The 24,735-nt window shown below is 44.9% G+C and overlaps 2 protein-coding genes across 2 annotated transcripts; both read right to left on the reverse strand.

The window, feature by feature from the left end:
• Nucleotides 1-334: 334 nt before the first annotated feature.
• On the reverse strand, nucleotides 335-889 carry LOC150058518 (uncharacterized). The gene has a single exon (XM_090341377.1). The coding sequence runs from the start codon at nucleotides 431-433 to the stop codon at nucleotides 335-337; it is 99 nt and encodes a 32-aa protein (XP_090197503.1). The 5' UTR covers nucleotides 434-889.
• Nucleotides 890-8,914: 8,025 nt separating this feature from the next.
• Nucleotides 8,915-18,336, reverse strand: Lax1 (lymphocyte transmembrane adaptor 1). The gene is made up of 6 exons (XM_090341378.1): nucleotides 18,107-18,336; nucleotides 17,618-17,803; nucleotides 15,456-15,565; nucleotides 14,794-14,904; nucleotides 14,259-14,338; nucleotides 8,915-11,023 (listed from the first exon to the last, which is right to left on the reverse strand). Exons 2-6 carry the CDS (start codon nucleotides 17,698-17,700, stop codon nucleotides 10,166-10,168), a joined length of 1,242 nt encoding a protein of 413 aa, XP_090197504.1. The 5' UTR covers nucleotides 17,701-17,803; nucleotides 18,107-18,336; the 3' UTR covers nucleotides 8,915-10,165.
• Nucleotides 18,337-24,735: the final 6,399 nt, after the last annotated feature.

Consider the following 24,735-nt stretch of genomic DNA (forward strand, 5'->3'; position numbering starts at 1 on the left):
CCATCTTTATTATCTGTATAATAAAAGCATACTATATGTAAAAATATAAAGCTTTTATGTATATAATATACATATACACTAATTGGCTTATACACACACACACATATACACACAAATGTGTAGAAATAAAACATCTGGGTTGTTTCCCCTTTATAATATATTCTGAAGAGCCTTTAGATTTGGATTATAAAAATAGTGAATTTAGGCTTATACCAAAGTACCATAAAGTTCTTATGACATTAAATTTTGTCCAGCCCACAAAATACAGGGAAATCCCACACATACAACAATGTGCATGACATGGATGGATGTACTATCACTATTATCATCATCATCAGGGAGTGTTTAACCAAAACAGATATAAACATATAGTTACAGAGTAACTACAGAGTGGTGCAGTCAACTGGAGAGGGCAGAGCAGCATTATAGCCATTCTGAGCAACACTGTGGATCTAAAGGAAAGTTTTTCCTATCTGTGGGACACCTTTCTTCTTTTCTATTAGCACCAGCATCCTTGCATGATATTCGATACTGGTCCTGCAAAGGCTTGTTTATGAGGTCTAGGTCCAAATTCTTTACTACAGATGGCTATAGCTAAAGACTTGGCAATTATCCATTTACTTGATAAAAGGGTAAACTTTGTGGTTGAAATTTCACTTCATAATGGTTCAACTACCATTTAAGAATCAAAAAAAAAATTTAAATTAAGGTATTTTGATACACAGAAATTATTTTTCCAAATTTTTGAAACCAGCCCAATAACAAAGCAATTTTGATTCTTATGTAATAAATACTACATAATTTCTAAGCTAAATCTTGCCAAATACTATCCAAGACAAAACTAAAATCAAAACTTAAAAAAAAGTGGACACCTTTTACTCACACTTAATACTAGTCAATTTTCCAGGAAATTTTTGGGCAGGGAATATCCCCAAATCTAAAATGAAAAACAGGAAAAATTGGGATCTTACATTAGTTATACCGTCTGAAACTTTCAATAGACCTCTAGTAAAAGCCATCATTTTCTGGGCCTCCCACTCAATCACAGAAATGTAACTTTAAGAGCGGCAGGGAATCAGGAGGGTCACTTAAATCAGCTCATTCTATTCACCATAAAAATGACTGCTTATTTTTAGTTAAGAATACAGCATTCAAACAACTGTTAGCTAAAAATATAATATTATGAACCAAGTGTGCTTTTTAAAAGACCACCTAAACTAACTTAGAGAAACCTTTGGGAATTCATTCTGGGTTTGTCAAAGTATGCTCATAGGGCTTACATTTCAAATCTCACTGAATCTTTTTCAGTTGTACAAACGTTTTATTGCATTATTAGCCATAAAACTATACAAACAGCATCTACGCAATCTTTATTATTCTATAATAAAGGTTGGAAAAGGCAATTCAAAGACTAAAATTCTTTTTCCTAATTGTTTTCTTATTTATCTTTTATACAGACCTAATCCTAAACATAAAGGCTAGCTCTATTACACCCAGCTATTTGACATTATAAAGCTGACCAGTATGAGGAGGTAATTCGAAATTTCCAAATATAAAATAATTTCGTGGGTTTTCTTCTTGCAAATTTGTAAGTAAACATCATGGTTTTCAAAGAGCTAGTAAAAAGGAATGGGAGGAATAGCAGCTTAGTATGGTTTCCATTCACTGATTGTAGTAATCAACCTTCCCAGGTTGGGGTGAAGTTTTACTTCAAACTAATCCAACCTATACCAAACCAGAAATAAAGCCTTTCAATGCTGCACTATATTTTGTAATAAAAAATATTGTTCTCTCGATTGATACAAATATTCGTGAATGCTACTTACATTGAAAAAGTTTAAGTTAACCTTCATTTGCTCAACACTATACTGTCTCTAAGGAATTTTCAGGCTTTTTGCACTTTCAGGTTTTCTCAGGTTTTGTGTTTTTTGTTTTACTTTTATTGGGCTATCGCTATGTTGCCCAGGCTGCTCTCAAATTCAAGGGCTCAAGTAATCCTCCTGCCTATGCTTCCCAACTATCTGGAACTATAGCCACGTGTCACCATGTCCAGCTACCTTTTTAAATAATTAGTATACCTAGACATTGGACTATAATAATAATAATAAGGATATAGTAAATATAGCAAAAGTTGCCCATTTTAAATAGAAAAAGGAAAAGGAAATTAATGTACTATTTCTTTTCCACTGCTTTGAGCAACTTTATTGTCCGGATAGCAGCTCAGAACCAATGTAGAGTAATCATAGTTAACATTTTTCAAGTTCATTTTCAGAAATATCAGCTGTTCTATATTGTCAAAGTCCATACTCATGATCTGCTTTGGATGGAAGTGGCTATTTGTAGTAAACATACATTCAGACTGCCAACTACACATAGGGCAACTTAGATACTGAATGGCAACTTGGGCCAAAGCCGGCCATATGCTCACCTTCCTCTGCCAGTAAATCAAAGGGTCATCACCTCCTGAGAGCTCTGAATACTTCTCTTTGAAGTACTCATCCACTACTGCTTTAGCAGAAGGGAACATGAAGCCTTTGCTTCCAATGGTAACACTGTCTGCAGCTGAGCTATCCATGGAACCTGAACTGGAGGTGCCTTCTTTTAAGGATGAGGTAAATGAGGCGGCTCCTACTGTAACTAATGGAAGAGATGCTTCTGAAGTTGCGATTTGGCAAGACTCAGGTGAAGATTCCATATAACTGCAAACCTCTTCTGCAAGAATCTGTTTGTATGTTTCAAAATCAGCACCTTGAGGAAAAAAATCTTCCAAACTGTTTTTAAAACAAGGATCTAACAAAGTAGCCAAGATACAGGGCTTGGATTTGAGCATGGCACTTAGTAGGGTATCTGTTTCCAGTTTCAAAGATAAACTGTCCACTAGACTGAGGGCCTGAGAAATACCTCTGACTTGAAAATCCTCTCTGAGTTTCTGCAGAGAGAGGAGCAGATGGTGGATTAGGGGTAACACCTGATTCAATCCTGTGGTCTTTACACTCACTTTCTGGGCAGCCTCTTCAAATGGCTTAAGAATATCACAAACATATGTCATTAGAGTCCACTGAAGGGAAGTGAGAACAACTCCACTAGCTCTGCCAAGACTGTGATGAACTGAGTAGCAATGCTCCAAGAGCCATTTTAACATATAAAATGTGGAAATCCAGTGGCCAGTTTCATCCTGCTTCAAATTCTTCCACGGAAGCTGGTGATCATTTTGAAACTCTTGCAGTATCTGACGGGCCTTGACAGAATGACTAAAATGATGGCAAGTTTTCCTAGCAGCCAATAACATATTCTCAATGCTTTTGTGCTCACAGAAAAAATCCTGAATGACTATATTTAAACAATGCAGGAAGCATGGCACATGAGTAAAACCACCATTTTTGATTGCATGTACCACATTAGAAGAATTGTCAGAAACAATGAAACTAGGGATAAGAAAATTAGGAGAAAGCCACAGACCAATCTGATCATTTAATTCTTGTAAAATGTTGGTTATCAGACAGTCTTTGGCCAAACCTGTAACACAGAGCACTGCCCACTTTCTAAAATCAGGGATCCCACCATTACTGGGAGAAGATAAAGCGTCTAAAGAGACCCAGTGTACAGTGACGATAAAATAGTCAGTAGATGGGTCATGGGTCCATATGTCAACTGTGAGATGGATCTTTTGACTTTGAACATTCTCCAAGGTTAGGAAAATTTTTTCTCTGACACAGTCATATAACTGAGGCACAGCCTTAGTAAAAAAATAAGTCTCTGATGGCAACTTGTAGTCAGGAGCAACAATCTGTAGGAACCTCTGAAAAGCTGGAGTTGAAAAATAGTTGTAAGGATGCATATCCTCCACAATCATTTGAATAATTGCCTGACTTATTTGACTTGAGGTTGAATTTTCACATGTTGTCTCCGTCTCTTCTGTATGCATCAGCTTATCTTGCTCTATAACAGGAACTGGATTCTCAGATCTATTTTCAACTTCTAAAACAGGAGGTTCATCTGAATCAGAGTCGCTGAGGTCCTCAGCTGTCAAATCTTGGCTGCCTGTAGATTTTTCTCCATGCAAAGTGTCATTCAAGAGCTCATTGCTCTCACTCTCAGTGTCATCTAATCCATTTCCAATAGCACCACTGTCTTTGTTGGCAACAGCCCAGTGGATGGGATGCGTGGCCTGCAGGTGTCGTTGAAGTGTTGAAGTCCCTAAGTGGGAACCTGGCCTACCCCGGCTCACGCTTCTTTTACATATATTGCACACAGCTCTTGAGATATGCTGAGGATCAGTATAAAAAAAATTCCAAACTGCAGATGTCTTGGCTCTGGTTCCAGGAATTAAGGCATGCTTGACAATGTTACTTTTAATGAGAAATCTCCCTCTTTCTGCCCGTAGGGCATCAGATGTGGCTTTATCACGTTTCTTAGCCATTCTAGGATCATCCAATGAATCAGTAGGAATATATTCAAAGCTTCCATTGCTTCCAGGAGAAGAGGGAGATAAAGACATATCCAATGTGAAGTCCTCCTCCCCACTAGTGACTCCAAACTTGTTAGCCCTAGTCCAGTGAGGTGAATGCCTTGCCTGCAGGTGTCGTTGAAGAGTAGATGTACCAAGATGGCTGCCAGGCTTACCCCTGCTGACACTTTTTTCACAGAGGTTACAAATAGCCCGCCAAGTGTACTGGGGGTCCACATGAAAGAAATGCCACACAATGGAGGTCTTGGCTCTGGTACTAGGTAGGTAGATCTGCTTTTCAATATTACTCTCAAAAAGACTTTCTTCGTCTGGCTCAGGAGCAACGGAAGCTGTCAAAGTAGGAGTATTGACACCCGGCTTTCCAGATCCCAAATCCTTATTAAATTTTTTGGCAAGGATCAATTTTTTCCTGCGCCTTTTCCCTTTAATTCTAGAACCCTTCTTTCTTTTCTTTTTCGCAGGCAATTTTGCCTCTTTATCCACTCCTGCCACCATCTTTTCCTCTACCACATCTTCTTCATCTGTATTAGAATTAATGGAAATACATCCCAGAACCCCAGCACCACTAAAAGAGTTGCATCTTCTACCAGAAGAGAGTGAGGAAACTGGTACACTTAGAGTGCATACACTCATTCTCTTTATGGCTCCAAAATTCAAACCAGAATCTGTTAGTGGCTTTACTATTCATGCAGAAATACAGTTGCTCTTCCCTACTTGCATTCACTTTTCTCCAACTTCTAGGGAGAGTCAAATTCCCTTGGGACCAATGACTTCCAAGGCAGGTTATTTTTGGAGGAAAAATAGCAGCAATAGAGAACATCCCTATAGTCTTTCATAGAAGGCTTTAAGATCCCTTCTAACTTTCTGAGTTGTGAATTTAAGCAGTCCAGTGCTCTCATGTTATAGAAAGAAGAACCGAGGCCCACTTTCCCACAGTCATAGAGTTGGTTAGTGGCAGCTAGAAAAGCCAGGTCTTCCAATTCTCAGGTTCACGTTCTGCTTTATCAGCAACTCTTATCTGCTTGAAATGCCTTCAGTTCTTAAAATACATTATCTTTATGACTCCTCCTGATAGCAATATTGATTTTTCCCTTAATTCTGGAATTAATTATTTTTAGGAAATTTCATTTAAACAAAAACATAGTGCATCATTCAACATTCATCATTTAGGACAGTGGTTTGCCAATACATCTGAAAAAGTCAATTCTGGAAAGCTAAATCAGACTCCACATACTGGTCATTAACAGTAACTGCTAGTTGACCCCTTTGAGTTCTGACTACAAGTAATACAATTCTTAAAAACATAAATGGCTGAACAAAAATTCTTTGGAGATAAAAAAAAAAACTTTAAAAGGTCACAAGCTGCATTAAAAAAATTCATTCTATCAAAAGTTAATACTTTTTTTTTTAAAAAACTGAAGCAAACTTCTAAATCTGTAAACAAAACCTGCAAATAAGGGAACTCACAAATGGACCATTAGATGAACGGCAAAACCTGAAACAGGGGCTTCAACCCACCTCCATTTCTTTTTCTGGGCTCCCTCCCCCCGCCCCAATACCTACAGGCGTGGAACCTAAACGTCGCCGCCCCCACCAGCTCCCCGGCCTCTGTTCCCTAAGGCCCAGGCACAGGTCTGGAGGAGGTCGACCGTGCGTCCTTCCCCATAGGCCTCCGCACCAATCTGGGTTTTAGGGGGTGTTCTTCATTACCGGAGAGCCAGCGTCCCCCGTGGCTCTCGTCCCCGAGGCTGGGGGAGGGGGAGGCACGGGCGGAGGGCGCTGGAGGACCGTGACTTGCACACGGGAGGGAGGAGAGAAGCCCTGGGTGGAGGAACCTCCGACACCGGCGGATCTGTGGGCCCGGGCCACAGCGCCAGCTCCCCCTCTCCGGGGACCCGGAAGACGCGGCTTTCGGGGCTCCGTCCGGGCGAGAGCCGGATGTGGGGGAGGGGAGGAGTGGCGGGGGGGGGGACGAGTGGCGGGGGGGGAAGGAGTGGCGGGGGGGGAGGAGTGGCGGGGGGGAGGGGAGCGGGCGCCGCGGGGGGGGCGGGAGGACGGGAGCAGGGGGCCGCGTCGAGAGGGGGAGGGGAGTCGCTCCGGCGGGGCCCAGGAACCCCCCTCCCCCCCGCGCGCCCGCCCGCCCTGACTTCCCGGGCTAGGCCGAGACCCAGGGGCACAGCAGGAGGCCGCGGCCACTCGCCTGGCCCCTTCCCTCCTCCCCAGCCAGCCGGGAATCAAGAAACGGTTCTAGTTACCAGAGAACAGAAACTTTACCGAACCGAGGACACTATCTCGGATTCCCGCCCGCTGCCACGTCTCTCTTCTTTCTCAGCCGCGGCTGCCCGCCGTCCTCACACCAGCCGCAGCCAGCAGAAATCCTGGACTGCCAGCGTCAAAGATGGCGCTCGGCTACAGGTTGAGGTCTAAGGCCCCCGCCACGAAAAGTGCCAGCGCGACGCAGTGTGCGGGGGATTCTGGGAAATGTAGTTTTTCCGCCCCCTGTGAGACGATGGTAAAATGGCTGCCGAGCGTGGGGTCACGTGAGCGAGCGGGGAGGCGTGGCTTCTGATGACGTTGTGTTGTTGGGTTTTTAAGTCCAAGGAGGGGCCTGAGAAGCTGCCAAAGTCTCTCCGACCTTATCCGCTTACCGGAGTCTCTTTAAGGAGCCGTGCGCAATAAGTGTAACTTAGAAGCAAACTACTTCCCCCCTGGCGGTATTGAAATACTGCTGCACTTGTTTTTATTCCAAGACGTGAGGTTGAGCTTTTAGGCATTTTATTTCTTAAAACAAACTTGTGCGTTAGGAAAGTCATGCTTGTGGAAAAATTCCTGAGGCGGGGCACAAAGGGGAAAAAGAACGAGCAGTTGCCTATGAAGTTCATTGTTAATATCCTGTGTTTTCCAATGTGGATGTTCTCACTTTTTTTTTTAAGGAGAAAAGGATTATTAATTCTTATTTTCATTACTACTGCAGTAGTGGAATTTGAACCTCCAGCCTCCTGCTTGTTAGGCAGGCACTCTACCTTTTAAGCCGCATCCCAGCCCATTTTTTTTTTACCTTTCTTTAAAAAAAAATAAATAATAGAGACCTACATAGTTTAGAAAGTTAAAATCTGTATTAACCTCATTCTTAGGAGATAATTTCATTGTTCCCACTCTCAGTACATACCCTTTATATATATTACATTGCTATATTAAGAGCCTAAAATTCCTAGATTAACAGAACAGAATTTGCCTAGGAGGCAACATTAGACCTAACTTACCTAGATTAGATTTCTGCTGAGAAAATATATGCCTGACAATAACTAAGAGAGAAGAAAATCCAGGCACCTTTTGTTTCCTCTTGCTTTCCTTACCCTAGTCAGTGACTGGGCATCTATCAATCCGAGGGGTCTCCTCACGAGTAGGCTTTTACCTTCTTTGGAAGTGAGAAGCCACAACTTCAGAATTCTGGCAGCATCCTGCCTTACACGACAATACTCTGATCACCATGACAACTGGACCTAACAAGCAGGTTCCAGGTAACCAGTTTTTGACTGCCACACCTGAAGATTTGTGTATGTCGGGGTCGTGGCGCTTGAACTCTGGGCCTGCGTGCTGTCCCTGAGCTCTTCAGCTAAAGGCTACCACTCTACCCCTTGAGTCACAGAACCACTTCCAGTTTTCTGGTGGTTAATTGGAGATAAGAGTCTCACAGACTTTAGTGCCCAGGCTGACTCTGAACCTCGATCCTCAGATCTCAGCCTCCTGAGTAGCTAGGATTACAGGCATGAGCCACCACGCCTGGCATACCTGAGGATTTTTAAGATTGCTTTCCAAACAGCTTAGGAATTTTATAGCCTATGGCTTTCCAAGATGCAGGCCTGGCCTGAGTTAGTCCTTTATATAGTTGATAGTTAAAATGACTGGAATTAGTAGAAAGTAGGCAGTCAGGGAGCTGAGGCCTAATATAGCTTGCAGACGGCAGGATAAGCCACCTGAAAAGCCAAAATCTGCCTGTAGGATTGAAGCTACAAATCAATAAGGAAGTAAGAAGTATTGAAGATTTGGCACCATGACCCTATAAGGATCTGGAAAGGAGGCCTACCAATCAAAAAGGCATCTTCAAAAACCCTACATCTCCCTGTGTAACCCAAGATCAATCTCTGTGACCCCGAAGATGGCGCAAAATGGCTGAGATGGGCTGGAGAGTTGTCTTCCTTTGGCATACCCGGGCCTCCTGCTCTCGTCCTCTTCCAGATTTCAATTCTAATAAACTTTCCTATCCTCACCTTCACTGTGTTCTTGCCTGAATTATTCTTTTGCAAGATGCAACTTAGTTGCCTTAAACTTTTGGTAACAAAACCATATTTTATCAAGTGTAAATTATCATTTTAAAATATACTCTGATTTTATGGACCTAATGGGCAGAGATCTGCCAAATAAGTTCTGATAAGCTATTGATCTAAGATATTAAAATTGGAAGGGGAAAAAAGCCAGAAGTGGAGCTGTGATTCAAGTGATAGAGTACTAGCCTTGAGCTAAAAAGCTAAGAGATAGAGCCCAGGCCCTGAGTTCAAGTCCCACTATTGACAGAAACAACAACCCCCACCCAAAAAAAACATAAATGGTTTATTAGTCCCTGTGTTCAAGCCTCAGGACTGACACCCCCTCCCTAAAAAAACTACTGCTTGACCTGGTTGCCAACTCTTCTTTTCCCCATTATTCTTCATCATTCGTCACACAACAGCCACAATGGCTCCTTTCAGGTCCTCAAATACATGGAGACCCTATTTGCCTCTAAACCTTTGTATTTGAAATTCCTTCTGGAATGCTCTCTCCTTGTAGTTAACCTGAGCATCTTTTTTTTTAGTCTTCTGTCTTTACATTGCAATCTATCCACTTTTTTTCTTACATTGTAAACTGTCCACATTTTTTACATTGTAATCTATCCACATTTTGTACATAGTAATCCATTCACATTTTTACATTGTATTATATCCACTTAAAAATTTCTTTGCGACATAGATATATCTGTACTTCGGTTTTAGTGAAACACCAAAACAGAACCATTTAGAAATACACAATCCCTTGAAAGTAACATTGTTGTAAATTAGCAAGTAGCAGGATAGAAATCACAACCCCACCTCAACATTTCCTTTCAATTTGTCTGGCACGGACACACCTGCATTTAGCTTGCTGGTATCTGTGAATAGAATTACTTTGGATATGTCATACTTCCACTACGTCCTAATTACTATCGGGTTTTCTCCTTCTAAACAGTCCTGCAAAGCGGTTGTAGTAAACTTTCTCCAGATGATCTGAGAGATAAGAAGGACTCTGATCAAAAAGAACGCCATTCTAGGTGTCCCAAAACTTTGCTTTGGGGTGGCCCATCTGCTTCCTACTTTTCTAAGACCTTTCCTTTCCTTTCCTTTCCTTCTCTTCCTTCCCTCCCTTCCATTCCTTTTTCCCTTTTTTCCAGTCGTGGGGTTTTAATTCAGGGCCTGGGCACTGTCCCTGAGCTTCTTTTGCTCAAAGTTAGCACTCTATGCCTTGAACCACAGTGCCACTTCTGGCTTTTTCTGTTTACGTGGTACTGAGGAATCAAACACAGGCTTCACGCATGCTAGGCAAGCACTCTACCACTAAGCCAAATTTCCAGCCATCTGAGCCTTTTCTTGACCTAAGCCATGAAGCCAGTGGTCCATTAGAGTGCTAAGAACTTTCACTCGAGTTTGCAGTGGCCAAGGACCCAGCAGAGTATGCCACCTCATGTGGCTTTCCAGCTGGGTACCTGGGCCTTCCTTTATGCTCCTGGTTCCCACTTTCTGAGCCTATAGCTGGTACATTCTCATAGTCATGGGAGTTTTCCCCACTTGTTATCTGACTGTTGCTAGTCTTTGTGGGAGGCTGAAAAGCCATATAATACCCTGAGGACAGGGATATCCTTGTGACAGGTTGGCTGTGGGTCCCTGGACCTGTTGTGTGGTCCTCTCTGTGGTTTGTGTGTGCATGTGCATAGGACACCTTTTCCACGGCCTGCTGCTGGCTTCCACTGGGATTTGCTGGTGGGACATTTTCATATTCTCCACAGCACTGCAAAGCCACCCAGGGCTGTATCTCCTGGGTGTCTCCAAGATCTAAGCCTGTCACATTGACATAGTCATCTGACATCTGAGAGGACGCTTCTCCACTGTTGAGTGAAGCACTGTCTTCAGTTATTGGAGTCCCCAAACGAGGGCAGTCGCTGGTGTCCCCATGGCCTGGACGTCTTTCCTCAGTAGCCTCCAGCTCCTGGGTACTGGGAAGAGTAAATAGATTTTCAGGCAGGCTGTTGGCTGAAGTGAGGGCCTCAGCAGCCTTTTCTGCAGTGGTGACATTAATGTAGTCATTTGACTCCTCTGAAGAAATGCTTGAACTGTCCCTGGAGGCTATGATGTTGATGTAACATGTGGAGGGAGCAAGGTGTCCACACATCTGGGGCACCGTGGCATTGTCATAGATACCCACTGTGTACCCCACAGTGTGGGTATGGGCTCTGTCCAGCTGGTGGGCATCATCCTCTTGGGAGAGCTGTCAGGAACAAGACAAAGTGAGTGGTTGGCAAGGCAGTAGAGACAAAGCCTGTCCTTCGCCTGGCATTGCTACTGGAGTCGGTTCATTCATTCCCTTCCCTAGAGCAAAGTCTCAGACCACGTGGCTCCGGAGGCCAGGAAGGGTATGAGTGAAAGTGGATGGAAAGTAAGAAAAGCAGCCACAGGCTAGGCACTGTGGGCTCATGCCTGTAATATCTGTACTCAGAGGCTGAGATCAGAGGGTCTAATTTGAAAGCTACTCAATCAGAGAAATAAAGATAGAAGCTGGGCGTGGTGGCTCACACCTGCAATCCTATCTACTCAGGAGGCTTAGATCTGAGGATCAAGGTTCAAAGCCAGCCCGGCACCAAAGAACCTGAGACTCTTATCTTTAGAAAACAGGAAGTGGGGCTTGGATCAAGGGTAGGGTGGTAGCCTTGAGCTGAAGAGCTCAGGGACAGCACCCAGGCCAAGTTCAAGCCCCATGACCCACAAAAAAAAAAAAAAAAAGTAGAGGCTTAGATTCAAAACAAGGCTGCAAATCATAGCCTCCCACTCTGTACTGAATGAGTCTGAGCACATTACCTGATCTTTCTATACTTCTGTTTCCTGTCTTAAAAGAAGGTTTCTCAGAAGGAGCAGATGGATCACTCCATATGTACCAAGTGTTTAGAATAGTATTGGCACGTAGCAAACACTAAAATAGTGCTCACTGTTATCATGAAAGGGACAGCTGACACACACAGACTCAGGTAATTCCTGCCATTTAGAGATGCTAGACTACTGTTCCCCAAATTTTTGAATTTTCAAAAAAATCTGGACATTTGGACTGCCAGTGTGAAATATCAGCTTTAAAAGTTAGGCATTGAGGGCCAGGAGTTTAGCCTAGTGGTAGAGTGCTTGCCTAGCATGCACGAGGACCTGGGTTCAATTCCTCGGTACCACATACATAGAAAAAAAGCCAGAAATGGTGCCGAGGCTCAAGTGGTAGAGCTCTAGCCTTGAGAAAGTCCAACGATAGTGCTCAGGCCCTGAGCTCAAGCCCAGGACTGGAAAAAAAAAGTTAGGCATTGAAAATGTTCTTCAAACATTGCAGAGTTCAAAGAAGCCATGTTTATGGGTTTAGATAGGCCTAATCCTAAATTCAAAATCTCTTTAGGGATCACTTGAGCCCCTAAACTAGCTTTCTTTTTTGGGGACAGGGAGGAATTTGAATTCAGGGACTGGGCATCTGTCCCTTAGTTCGAGGCTAGAATCCTCCCATTTGAACTACGTCTCCACTTCCAGAGTTTTGCTGGTCAATTTAAGATTTAAAAAAAAAATCACACATAGCCCAGCACAGTGGCTCATGCCTCCTAACTACTCAGGAGGCTGAGATCTAAGGATTGCATTTCAAAACCAGTCTGGGCACTAAAGTCTGTAAGACTCTTATCTCCAATTAACCACCAGAAAATTGGAAGTGGTTCTGTGGCTCAAGGGGTAGAGTGGTAGCCTTTAGCTGAAGAGCTCAGGAACAAGGTCCAGGCCCAGAGTTCAAGTCCCATGACCACCACCACCACCACCAAAAAATCACCCATTTGTCTGCTTGGGTTGCTCTTAAGCCTGGATATTCAAATCTCACGTCTGAATAGCCAGATGTGAGCCACTATCACCCAGCTTATAGAACCAGCTTGCTTGCCTGTGCGTGTGCGTGTGCACGTGCTCTCTCTGTCTCTCTCTGTCTCTCTCTCTGTCTCTGTCTCTCTGTCTCTGTCTCTGTCACCCTCCCTCCCTCCCTCCCTTTCTCTCTCTCTCTCTCTCTCTCTCTCTCTCTCTCTCTCTCTCTCTCTCTCTCTCTCTCTCTCTCTTTCATTTTGTTGCCAGTCCTGGTATTGAACTCAGGGCTTATGCACTGTCCTTCAGCTTTCTTTGCTCAAGGCTAGTATTCTACCACTTGAGCCACAATACCTCTTCTGACTTTTTCTGTGCATCGAACCTGAGTCTTTGTGCATGATAGGCAATCACTATACCACTAGGCCACACTCCCCAGCTTTCTTATTGGAATTTCTTCTATTTCCCTTTCAGCTACTCTCGTCTGCCAGCCCTGGAAGTCTGCCAGGCAGGAAAAGAGCCAACGAATGGAAAAAGGAGAAGGAAGCAGGCATGGTAATCTGAGATAATTGAACCCAAATCTCTCCATCTCTGGTAACACCCACAGGCAAGAATGAGGGTTGTTTTTTTTTTTAACCAACCAACCAACCAACCAACCAACAAATGAAGCAATGTATCAATGACAACCATCACCCTCATCTTCACAGAACTGTCCCACCCCTATGGCCTCTTCACCAGGCTGCTGCTAGACTTAACTTGGGACTTTACAGCCCTATCCTAAGACACAATTACTGTTTATTGTAGCTCTTCTCTTGTAATCTCAGTGGTAAGTCACCTGCTTTGGCTTGAATGAATCTCCCCAAATTATCACTGAAGTAGGTGTGGGATCTTCCCTCCCTCTCTCCCCCTTCCCTCCCTCCCTCTCCCTTCCTCCTCTCTCTTCCCTTTTCTCCCTTCTCCCTCCTCCCCCTCTCCCTCTTCCCTCTCTCCTTCTGTCTTCCTCTCTCTCCCTCCCCCCTTCTCTCACCAGGTTATGATATAGCCAAAAGACCCCCACCAGATGTAGCTACCTTTGATTTTGGACTTCTCAGCTCCCAACATGATGATCAAAATAGATTTGCTCCTTGTATATTACCCTGAATCCATCAGGGCATGTATGCCATAGCTTGGGCGTTAAATGGCTCATGGAGTTCTCCAGTACTGAGGAGAATCTGGATGTGACACAGCTCTAGCAGTAATTGCTAAAGTTGAATTTTTCAGTGTTTTGACCCATAGCAGAGTTGCTGGAATATTTGTGTTTGCTCCTGAAGCAATTACTGCAAAGGGAGCAGCGTATTTGAAGAAGCACTTTCTCATGCCTCTGTTAAAACAACCCATTTATGTACTTGAATACATGTGCTTTCTTTAAACTCTTAAGCATGTGGCTCCAGTTTTTCTTAAATTTTCTTAATCTAAATTAAATTCTTAAAAATTTCTTTCTGGGCTGTAGAGAGGTCCAGTTTATTACTAGGAGCTGCAGGGTGTGGGCCTGAACACATGATTTATGTGAAATTAGATCTGAGGTCTGGAATTCATCCCCTCCAGCTCTCCGGCCAGGGGCCCTATCATTCTGTCCAGGGCTTCTCTTTCCCCTGCTATTTTACCATATGCTCAGCGCTGTCGGCATTTCTGGAGAGGAGGCTTTCAGTACTGAACACACGGCTACTTCTTAACTGATGTCTCCCTGAAATGACAGAGAAAGCTGGTCAGTCTTCAAGTGATTCAATCCTGAACAATTCCTGCATAGTGGGACACCTGGGTTTGTACAGTGTTTGCTGGTATTTGTGCTCTGCGATCTGGAAGCTTCCTTGGCACCTTCTGCTTAAGACTTGCCCCTATCCTTTGCCAGTAATGGTGATGCCATAGTCCCCAGTCTAGATATACCTGGCTTTCCTCTGATGCCTAAGCATCAAATGAAACCAAACCTCAAGTCTAGATGAACCTCTGTTACCTTTAGGAGCTCTCCAGCCCCACACTGGAGTATAGTCTATAGTCTATCTAATCCTTTCGCCTTGTCACTATCAGCAAGGAAAGGCCATCAAGAAGCTGAGCAGAGACTTGCTTCTGAGGGTGAGAGGTGCATTCTGGGAGCAGAAATTCTAAACGTTAGGAATCGGTAGTTCAAAAGGAGAAACCTACCTAGATCATCTTGCTGCCGAGGTAAGAGGTCATAAATATTTTTGGCTCGTTGTCTGGGTCGAGGCAGAGTCAGCGAGGGTATGTCACTTACTTGGAGGTAAGGAGATTGTCCTGAAAGGCAGTCAGAGATGGGGTCAGGACAGGACCAGAACACTGAATGTAGAGACTAGTAGAGCCAGATAGATCCTAGATTGCAGTTCAAAGCCAGCCCGGGCAGGAAACTCCATGAAACTCATCCTCATCTCCAAGGTGCAGCGCTCTCTCTCCCTCTCTCTCTCTCTCTCTCCCTCCCTCCCTCTCTCTCTCTCTCTCTCTCTCTCTCTCTCTCTCTCTCTCTCTCTCTCTCTCTCTCTCTCTCTTTCTCTCTCTCTCTCTCTCTCTCTCTCACACACACACACACACACACACACACACACACACACACACGCTTTTCAGGCGTGAGCTAGAAGAATTTCCATTTGAGGTAGTGCAATAGGAGGCTCAGGGAACAGAAGCAGCCAGAGGAGTCTGGTTCCCAGGGCACCAGAGCCCTGACTTCCTCGTGGTACCAGGACCTGCACTGCCACTGAAGTTCAGGATTCCTGGGTCAGATAAGGGCGTGAGAACATAGGAGTCCCCAGTGCATTACCCCATCTCAACTGGGGACAAAAAAAGTGACTCACGTTTCTTCCACTTGTTCCTGTTCCACAGGATGCAGAATGTTGTGGTGACCAGCAGGACAGCCAGGAGGCCCACAAAGCCAGAGAAGATGCTGCTGCTCGGATCTTTAGCTCTGGGAGGAAGAGCGAGTGTCACATCTCAGATGACTGTAGGACAGTGTGGAGAGGGACTGGAGAAGACATTTCCTTCAGGAGTTCCAGCCCAAGGATTTGGAATGGGAGTTCCAGGAAGGAAGCCAATGTGGAGTGGCTCAAATGATAGAAAAGAGGGTTGATGTATCCGAATAACAGTTATTTCATGGAGAGTGATCTTTGCACGTGGGTGAAGGGAGCTCCTCCTTTTGATTGTTTGCCTGGTGTTAGGGATTTGCATGTAGAACTTATTTCAAGAGTGAGATTCAGAAAGGAGAAGTTACATGTCCACGATGGCACAGGAAGGAAGGGGTGGAGATGGGATGTGAGTCTAGGTCACTCTGAGTTAGGAGCTCTTTCTCTTTCTGTTCTACCACACCATACTCCAAGTCCAAGCCATCTGGCCCTGCCTCCCTCCTTCCAGCTTCCAGGTTTGCTGGGAGGAGAGGATTAGTCAACTTGCAATTAGGGTGTAGCTCTGTGACAAAGTCCAGCTTGCATGAACTTGAGTAACCCCAGCTGGTCTCCAAGCAACACTCAACTGTTGTGTGGAATTCAACCAAGGCAAGCGCTGAGCTACCTTGCAATTCCCTGGTGAGGGCTGGAATTACTGCTCTGCTTGGTGTTGAAATGCATCGAGTGGTACCCCTTAGAAGAAGAAATAAGGGCGGGGATCACTTGATGACCTGCTACCTCCACAGATCTGAAACCAGGTCATCTGTGAGGGAAGGCTTTTGCTTTCCCTCAGGCTTATTTATACAACTTTCTATTCTATATGTCGACTAGGCTATCTAACTGAAACTGAACTATGGTGGCTTCTCTGGAATTTCTCATCATCTACTGGCATTGTAAAAACCATCATAGGGGTCATTCATGACTGCTATTTTTCATACACTTCCAAGCAATCAGCACATAGGCATCTTTCATGAACCACTGCTTGCTTGCTTGCTTGATCAATCAATCCATTGACTGGTTAGTTGTGCAGTAGTAGGGCTCGAGCTCAGGGCCTTGTGTTCTCCCTTAGCTCAGAGTATCAGTTACCACATGAATCACAGCTCCACTTCCAGTTTTCTGGTGATTAATTGGAGATGAGTCTCATGGACTTTCCTGCTCAGGCTGACTTTGAAGCACAACCCTGATATCTCAGCCTCCTGAGATGTAATCCTAGCCATGAGACACCCACTTCCAGCATCATTTATGTTTTATTTTATTTGCTATTTTTTTTTACCACTATTGGGGCTTGAACTCAGGGCCTGAGCACTCTCCTTGGGCTTGTCAAGACTAGAGGTCTACCACTTGAGCCACAGCACCACTTCTGGCTTTTTCTATGTATGTGGGTGGTACTGAGGAATTGAACCCAGGTCTTTGTGCATGCTAGCATACACTCCCAGACCCTATATTTTATTTCAAGACTGAAATAAAACACCTACCAGTGTTTGTAAAGTTTGAACTCCCAAGGGACTTTTTGCTTTTGTTTGTATGAAATTAAAAACAGTAGCAGTGAATTTGTAGTCCTAATTATTTGCATTGTGATTTCTGTGAGATTTTTATGTCCTAAAGACATACTTTTATTACATTTATTATCATACTTTCCCTAAGTGGCAAGGCTTTAGGATCAAAAACACATATCCTTGGGAAACTGGGCTTTTTGTTTCTTTTTTTTTCATATATTTTTTATTGTAATTAATAGAAGGGTTACATTACATCCGCCAGATAGAAGGTGCATTACTTCACATACATTGCGGGCTTTTTGTTTCTATGCTGGGGGGGGGGGCACCAGTTTTAGCAAAGACTAGAGACAGAGAAGATCAGAACATCTGAAAGGAGAGAAATCCAACCTTCCTCCACATCTCCTTTCTTTCCTCCTTTCTTTGCCTGTAGTAACAGGCAAATGCCTACCCTTTGATGGTCCTAGCGGACCAGAGCCTGGATGTAAGGGGCAGCAGCACTGCGGGGTTAGAAGCTCTTGGGGCTGAAGCCGGATGATCTGTCTACATCAGGGCAAGTGGAGTTCATCATTTCAAATCACTCACCCTTCCAGGCTGCCGAGGGTCACTGGAGGGGTGCTGGGCTCTGAGGTCTTCCTTGTAGCTGCAGAGGTGGGGGAGGCGGCCATCACAAGGAATCCTCTGAGATGCGGCTCCCTTTGACTTCAGGAACTACGCCTTTTCAAGATCATAACCAGCGAGAGGCCACTTTTCTTGGCTCTTCCTGTATTGCTTGAAGAGAAAAGACAAATTGATTTGGGTTTGGCATGAAACACTTTTTTGTTGTCATTTAAGGGAATATAACTCAGGAATGACAGAAATCTTCCTGATCTTCATGTCTTTCTGCCAAGCCACCGTTTTCCACTCACAAAATTCATTCCTCCTAAATGGTCACCAAAGGCCCTAAAAAAAAAACAAACAACAACAAAAAAAAACAAACCAAGACAAACAAACAAGAAAACAGATCCCTTTGGTTTGTCTTTCTAGCATTTCTAAGCTTTCTTTATAGAACTTTCTTTCTTTGAAACTCCCTACCTTGTGTCCTCTTCTTGAAACATCGAGCTGAGTTGGGTGGAGATAGAGGTCCCTTGCGTTTGGCTCTACCTTAGGATGCCGCAATGCCCACTGGGGGCCGTGAGCTCTCATCCGGGCACTGGAGCTCCAACGTGAGGCAACTTGGTGGGGGGATCTCTGGTCTCTGCCTCTGATGGAAAGAAGAGGGCCCCAGAGAGAGAAGCTGCCAGGAGGCTCCGTGAGAAACTTCTGCCTTCAACCTCCGGAGCACAGCGAAAACAGAAAACCACTCTGGCAGAATGGAAACATAGAGTCAGGGACAGGAAGCAACTGCATCAAGATGCTAAAGAAACCTGGGGGCACAGGAAATGCAGCTTGGCTTGTTAGATAGAAAGAGCCTGTGTGCCACCTTGCCTTTTGGGGATGCACAGGTGCTGTGGTCAGTGTGGTCAGTGCATGTGATCAAAATGGGGTGTGTGGGTGGGTGGAGTTGGTTCCTCACCCCAGCTTCCCAGGACAATTAGAGATGTAATAATTTTTTATTAATTGTTTTCTAAAGATCACTAGAAGATTTTTTTTTTTGAGAAAACTGCAGATCTCAGTAGGTGGGGGATACAGAAAGGATACATTTTTAATTGATTCATTTATTCATTTTTCTTTAACTCTGGGCCTGGGAGTTGTCCCTGAGCTCAAGGCTACTGCCCTATCCCTTGAGCCTTGAGCCACAGTGCCATTTCCAGTTTTCTGGTGGTTAATTGGAGATAAGAGTCTTATAGACTTTAGTGCCCGGGCTGGCTTTTAACTGTGATCCTCAGATCTGAGTAGCTAGGATTACAGGTGTAAGCCACCAAACCTGGCTTCATTTATTTTGTACTTTATATTTATTTTTTGTAGTGGTACTGGGCTTGGAACCAGGCCCTTGCACTTGTTAGGCAGGCACTTTGCCATTTGAGCCATTCTCCCGGCCCTCTAGTTTTCTTTTTAGAGTCTGATGCTTTTTTCTTGGCCCTGGATCATGATCGTCCATAATTCTCCATCTCTTGAGTTGTTGGGATTATAGGTATATAATGCTTTGCCTGGCCTTGGGACAAGCCTTTCCTTTGCCTTTTTTTTTTTTTTTTTTAATGCCAGCACTGTTGCTTAAACTCAGGGCCTTTAGCTCTTTTGATGAGGACTGACACTCTCTCACTTAAGTTTTTTTGTTTTTGTTTTTGTTTTTTTTTTTGCCAGTCCTGGCTTGGGCTCAGGGCTTGAGCACTGTCCTTGGGTTTTCTCAAGGCTAGCACTCTACCACTTGAGCCTCAGCACCACTTCCGGTCTTTTGCTATGTATGTGGGGTACCAAGGAATTGAACCTGGGTCTTTGTGCATGCTAGGCAAGCACTCTACCACTAGGCCAAACTCCCGGCCCCTTAAGTTTTTAAATGGTCAATTGGAGATGCGAATCTCTCAGCCTTTCCTTCCCTGGCTGACTTTGAATCATGGTCCTTAGGTCTGATACCCAGTTCCTGAGTAGCTAGGATTACAATGTGCGCCACCAGTGCCTGGCTCTGGGACAGGCTCTAAAATGGATCATTTCCTTGAGCTTGATGGAGATCCTCTGCCTCTCTAACTCCTCTTTAGCCCTTGCTCATTTTCTGAAATACTCTGCCGCTGAGAGAGTCCAGTGAGAATGGCTCACTCATCCTTTCAAGAGGATGCACAGCTGGGTGCTTGTTACCCTAGCTACTCAGGAAGCTGTGGTCTGAGGATCAAGGTTCAAAGCCAGCCCCGGCAGAAAAGTTTATAGAACTCTCACCTCCAATTAATGGGCAAAAAGCTGGCAATGGACATATAGTTCAAGTGCTAGACAGTCAGCTGTGAGTGAAAAAGCCAAGTGAGAGTGTGGCCTTGAGTTCAAGTCCCAATACTGGGGTGTGTGTGTGTGTGTGTGTGTGTGTGTGTGTGTGTGTGTGTGACATAGCCTCTTTGACTGCACTTTTCCCAGGCAGGTAAATGGAGAAATGGCACAGGACCCAGGTCATTTGGGCCTTTCTCCCATCTCTTCCAACTGCACATTTGGGATCCTCAGTCACCGAACCCAGCCTTCCAAGACCACATTGGGCCTGTGGCTCTCCCAAGAGTCCGACCCAGCAGGAAATACAGAGCGTTCAGTGGTAGCTGGTTCTAGGCCTGGAAGGGGAATCTCTTTTGTCCACATCTCCTTTGGATGAGGTCTGAGTAAGAACTAATGAGCTCCCTTGTACCAATGACTGGAAGTCAGTGCTGGTGTTCTGCATCACTGAATTCCAAGTTTTCCTGTGGTGCTGGGGATGGAACCTTGGCCTTGCGCTTACCAGGCAAGTGTTCTACCACTGAGCTGTACCCCAGCACCATCAGAGCCACTGGACGCACAGGAATGGTATGTGAGCTAGGAACCTGGAAGGCACCGGGAGGGAAAAGTAGGGAGAACCACACTTCCAAGAGATTCTTCAACTTACCAGCAAAAAGCCGCAAGTGGAAGTGTGGCTCAACCACCTAAACAAAAACACACCTCATCTATTTCTGGAAGATCTCCCACTGTGGATGCCAGGCACTGGATTGGTTCATGAAACAGGTGGGGCTGCTTCAGCCCACAGGCATGGGAGCCAGTTCTGCTGACTGGCTACTTGCAGTTTCTCTGCATTCCACGCAGATGCAGGTGATGGTTGTTTTGTATTTTGGTCTTTTGCACAAATTCCACTATTTTATCAGCAGCTTTTCTCTAATCAAATTCCAATAAAATTACATTTTTATAATTTAATGCTGCCCATTTCTGCATTCTAGATCTTGAGATTTGTTAAATTTTTCTTTGAAGTCTTAAAATTTTGTAAGAATTATATGTCATCATTAAATATATATGCACTGTATGTATATGTGTGTGCAAGTCCTGGAGCTTGAGCTCAGGGCCTGGGTGCTATCTCTCAGGGTTTTTTTTTTTTAACTTTTTTTCCATATATATTTTTTATTGTAATTAACAGAAGGGTTACATTATATTCACCAGATAGAGGGTGCATTACTTCATATACATTGAAACCCTTTCTCATGTCTTGGTCCCCATTTCCTTCCCCCCACCCCACCCCTGCTATCCCTCAGTTTTGTGCTCATGCTCTACCACTTGAGCTCTACTTCTCCTTTGGAGTCTCACTGCTTAGATTGTTACAAATATTCAACTGTCTTTTCTTTTCTTTCTTTTTTTTTTTAAAGCAGCATTTGTTGTTGTAGTAGTTGTTGTTTTGTCAGTTCTGGGGACTGAACGCAGGGCCTGAGCACTGTCCTTGGGTTTTCCTCAAGGTTAGTGCTCTACCACTTGAGCCACAGCACCAGTTCTGCCTTTTCTATGTATGTGGTACCGATGAATCGAACCTGGGTCTTCGTGAATGCTAGGCAAGCACTCTACCACTAGGCCAAACTCCCAGCCCCGCAGCATTGTTATTACAAGGAAAATGTGGTCCACTGGTCATCTGTCTGTGAGCCTCCCTCTCTGGAGATCTAGACTTTTTTGTGTCCCCGTAGGGTTGGGCATAGTTCTATTCACATTTGTGAGACTGAGTTTCACATGTGGTGTCTCTGGCACCTGGGCAGAGCCTAGCCTGGGCAGAGCTGAGGGGCCCTCTGAGAAGTTCTCTTAGGGGTACTGGCTGAGAATTTGTGATGGAAGCTTGTGTAGGGTTGAACAGTGGGGACGAAGGCAGGGGCTATGCTTTCCTGCCCACTCATCCTCCATCGGGATAAAAGGCAGGAAATCCAGCTCCTGGGACTGCTGGTCTTACAGCCCAGGTTTCACAGAAGCTCTTGCACTTCTGGGGGACAAATAAATAAACAGAACTCAAACCTGTGTGAAGGACAACCCTAACCAGATTTCTTTTGAAAGTCTGGCGGTTGACATGAAAGTAGGAAGACATGGAAGTCTTAATGGAGACATTTTGTTTTTCTGGAGCAGTGAGGCCTCTCCAGTCCAGACAAGTCTGAACCAGACTAGAGGCAGCAGAAATTGAAAGACGTGAGAGAGCAGGGTCAGGACAGAACATTCCTCTCCCTTCTCTGACTCCTGTCTCCACTCCACCCTTGTTTGTGTGTTGTGGTGTGTGTGTGTGCCAGTCTTGAGACTTGAACATTCAGGTCTATCCCTGAGCTTTTATACCTACCCAAGCTTAGCACCCTACCACTTGAGCCACTGCTTTACTTTGGGCTTTTTGGGGTTTAACTGGTGATAAGAGTCTTACAAACTTTCTTGCCCAGGCTGGCTTTGAACCACGATGCTCAGATTTCAGCCTCTTGAGCAGCTAGGATATCAGGTGTGCACCAACAGTGTCCGATTCTCGGGTAGAATGCGGGCTGGGTATCTGGAATCAGGCTAGGTGAAGTGTCTGCTCTCACTTTAGACTCAGCTCTAATGGGAGGAAGAAGTGGGTGGATGTTGCTGATACACAAAGAAATTCTTTCCTTAAGGTGCTCCTGGAGCAGACCAGGGGTTGGCTTCCTCAGTCATCCCGGGTCTCCACATGGCAGCCTCCCCCAGGTTCCCTGAGATCCGCCATCCACAAAAATCTCAGAGCCCTGATGCTTGGGAAGAAGATGTACCCAGAAGAGTAAATGTCTGCTCACAGTCCCAGGACTTGCCTTGGTCCTCACTGGAAGTGGGCTGGGCTGCTTTTCTCCCGAGCTGATCCCAGGGTCCTGGCAGAAAGGCAGTGGGAGGCTAGGACAGGGGAGAGGCCGAAGTGTGCCTTTCAGGTAGAGAACACTGGAGTGGGGGGAGTGTCTCACTCATCACAGTGCTCCAATCATCCTCCAAGGTGATTTTTTTTTTTATTTATCTTTTTGAGTCAGCACATTCTTTTTTGGTGTCTTGTGTGTCCCAGGACAAGAGTACAGCAATGGGGCTTGAATATACCTGTACCCCTTTACCAGAAGGAGAGTTCCACCTGGGGCATGTGCACGGAAGCTGCATTGGCCCTCTGTTTCCCCTTAGATTCCCGGTCACACACAGGTAGAATGGCCCTGTTCAACCATAAGCTAGATCATGGCAGCCTCAGTTAAAAATCCTCCAATGACTTCCTATCTCATGAATGCCAAGCTCTGCATGGCTTCCAGCTTCTGAGTTTATCCTTTTCACTCCCCTACTTTGTGAGTCCTTGCAGGGCCTCCTGCCTTAGGGCCTCTGTGCTTTCTGTGCCCTGTGCCTGGAGGCCCCGCCCTCACCTCACTCATTCTCATTATCTCTCCAGACCTCTTCTTGAATGTCTTATATCTTGCCCTCTCTATCCCCTTTACTCCACCTTCCTTTTCCCCCTGGCCTTTCTCACCCTTCAGCTTGCTAAATATTCCTCTCTTCTCCATGAGGAGAAGTGTTGTGCATACAACAGTGCCTGATGCAGCAAAATCTGTGCTTGTTCCCTGAATGATGGGATAGCATCCAAGGGTAGGAGGCAAGATGCTCTCACAAACTGGGTTAAAGCTAGTTCAAGGCTGGGTCTGATTTAGAAAAGAAACATGTCTTGCACTCTAAAGTGTGGAGCAATTTGTCTTTGTGGCAGATACAAACAGCCTGTCTGTGCATGCAGTGGTGTTTAATGCATGGGCAACTGTGTTATGTTCCAGGGGAGGAAAAGGCATGAAGGAGAAACTCCATTAAACCAGTTTCCTCTGGTTATTAATGGCAGTTAGACATGAAAGCAAGAATGGAAACAGGGTCACACCCGGAAAGACTGAGCTGACACAGCAAAGGGAAAGCAGGGTCAGGATTAAAGCCCAGTCCTTCTGCTTCACAGGCTCTTTTCCCCTTAGTGGAAGTGACACAGTCCGTTCTTCCTCTCTCATTTCATGCCATGCCATGGGCTAGAACACCTTTATTTAAAAAGTACTGCTTGGGCTGGGAGTGTGGCCTCGTGGTAGAGTGCTTGCCTAGCATGCACAAAGCCCCGGGTCTCATTCCTTGGTACCACATACACACAAAAAGCTGAAAGTGGTGCTGTGGCTCAAGTGGTAGAGCTCTAGCCTTGAGAAAGTTCAAGGACAGTGTCCAGGCCCTGAGTTCAAGCCCCAGGACTGGCAAAAAAAGTACCGCTCATTCAATAGCAGATCCCCTAGCAGAAGGTTTTCATTTCACTAGAGTTAGGTGTTTTGGATGGCTGAACTCCAATCACTAAGTTTTATTTTATTTTATTTCTGTACATGTTGGTAATTAAAATGGGTGATACTTAAGATGGGGGTCCAAATTAGATTTGTGTGTGTGTGTGTGTGTGTGTGTGTGTGTGTGTACTTTAATTAATTAAACTCTTAGCTTCTTTTTTTTTGTTTTGCCAGTCCTGGGCTTGAGCTCAGGGCCTGAGCACTGTCCTTGGATTTTTCTCAAGGCTAGAGCTCTACCACTTGAGCCTCAGCACCACTTCTGGCTTTTTTTTCTATGTATGTGGTACCAAGGAATCGAACCCAGGTCTTTGTGCCTGCTAGGCAAGCACTCTACCACTAGGCCAAACTCCCCGCCCAACTCTTAGGCTCTAATGCCATGCTTCCATCCTGGCTCTTCGTTCATTGAGGTGGAGTTCCATGGAATTTTCTGTCTGGGCTGACTTCCCGCCACCACCACTCTCTGGTCTCAGCCTCTCTGGAATTCCAAAAGTGAGCCAC

This window comes from Megascapheus bottae, chromosome 10 (genome assembly GCF_031878675.1).
Source record: "Megascapheus bottae isolate mThoBot1 chromosome 10, mThoBot2.hap1, whole genome shotgun sequence".
NCBI lineage: Eukaryota > Metazoa > Chordata > Mammalia > Rodentia > Geomyidae > Megascapheus > Megascapheus bottae.

Excerpts from the sequence above, each read along its gene's own strand:
- LOC150058518 (XM_090341377.1), bottom strand. The coding sequence starts at position 433 with ATGGCTATAATGCTGCTCTGCCCTCTCCAGTTGACTGCACCACTCTGT.
- Lax1 (XM_090341378.1), bottom strand. The coding sequence starts at position 17,700 with ATGGCCGCCTCCCCCACCTCTGCAGCTACAAGGAAGACCTCAGAGCCC. Across the intron at positions 14,905-15,455 it reads CAGGAACAAGTGGAAGAAAC|GACAATCTCCTTACCTCCAA; the intron begins GTGAGTCACTTT and ends ACTGCCTTTCAG. Across the intron at positions 14,339-14,793 it reads TCGGCAGCAAGATGATCTAG|GGAGACATCAGTTAAGAAGT; the intron begins GTAGGTTTCTCC and ends CTGTCATTTCAG.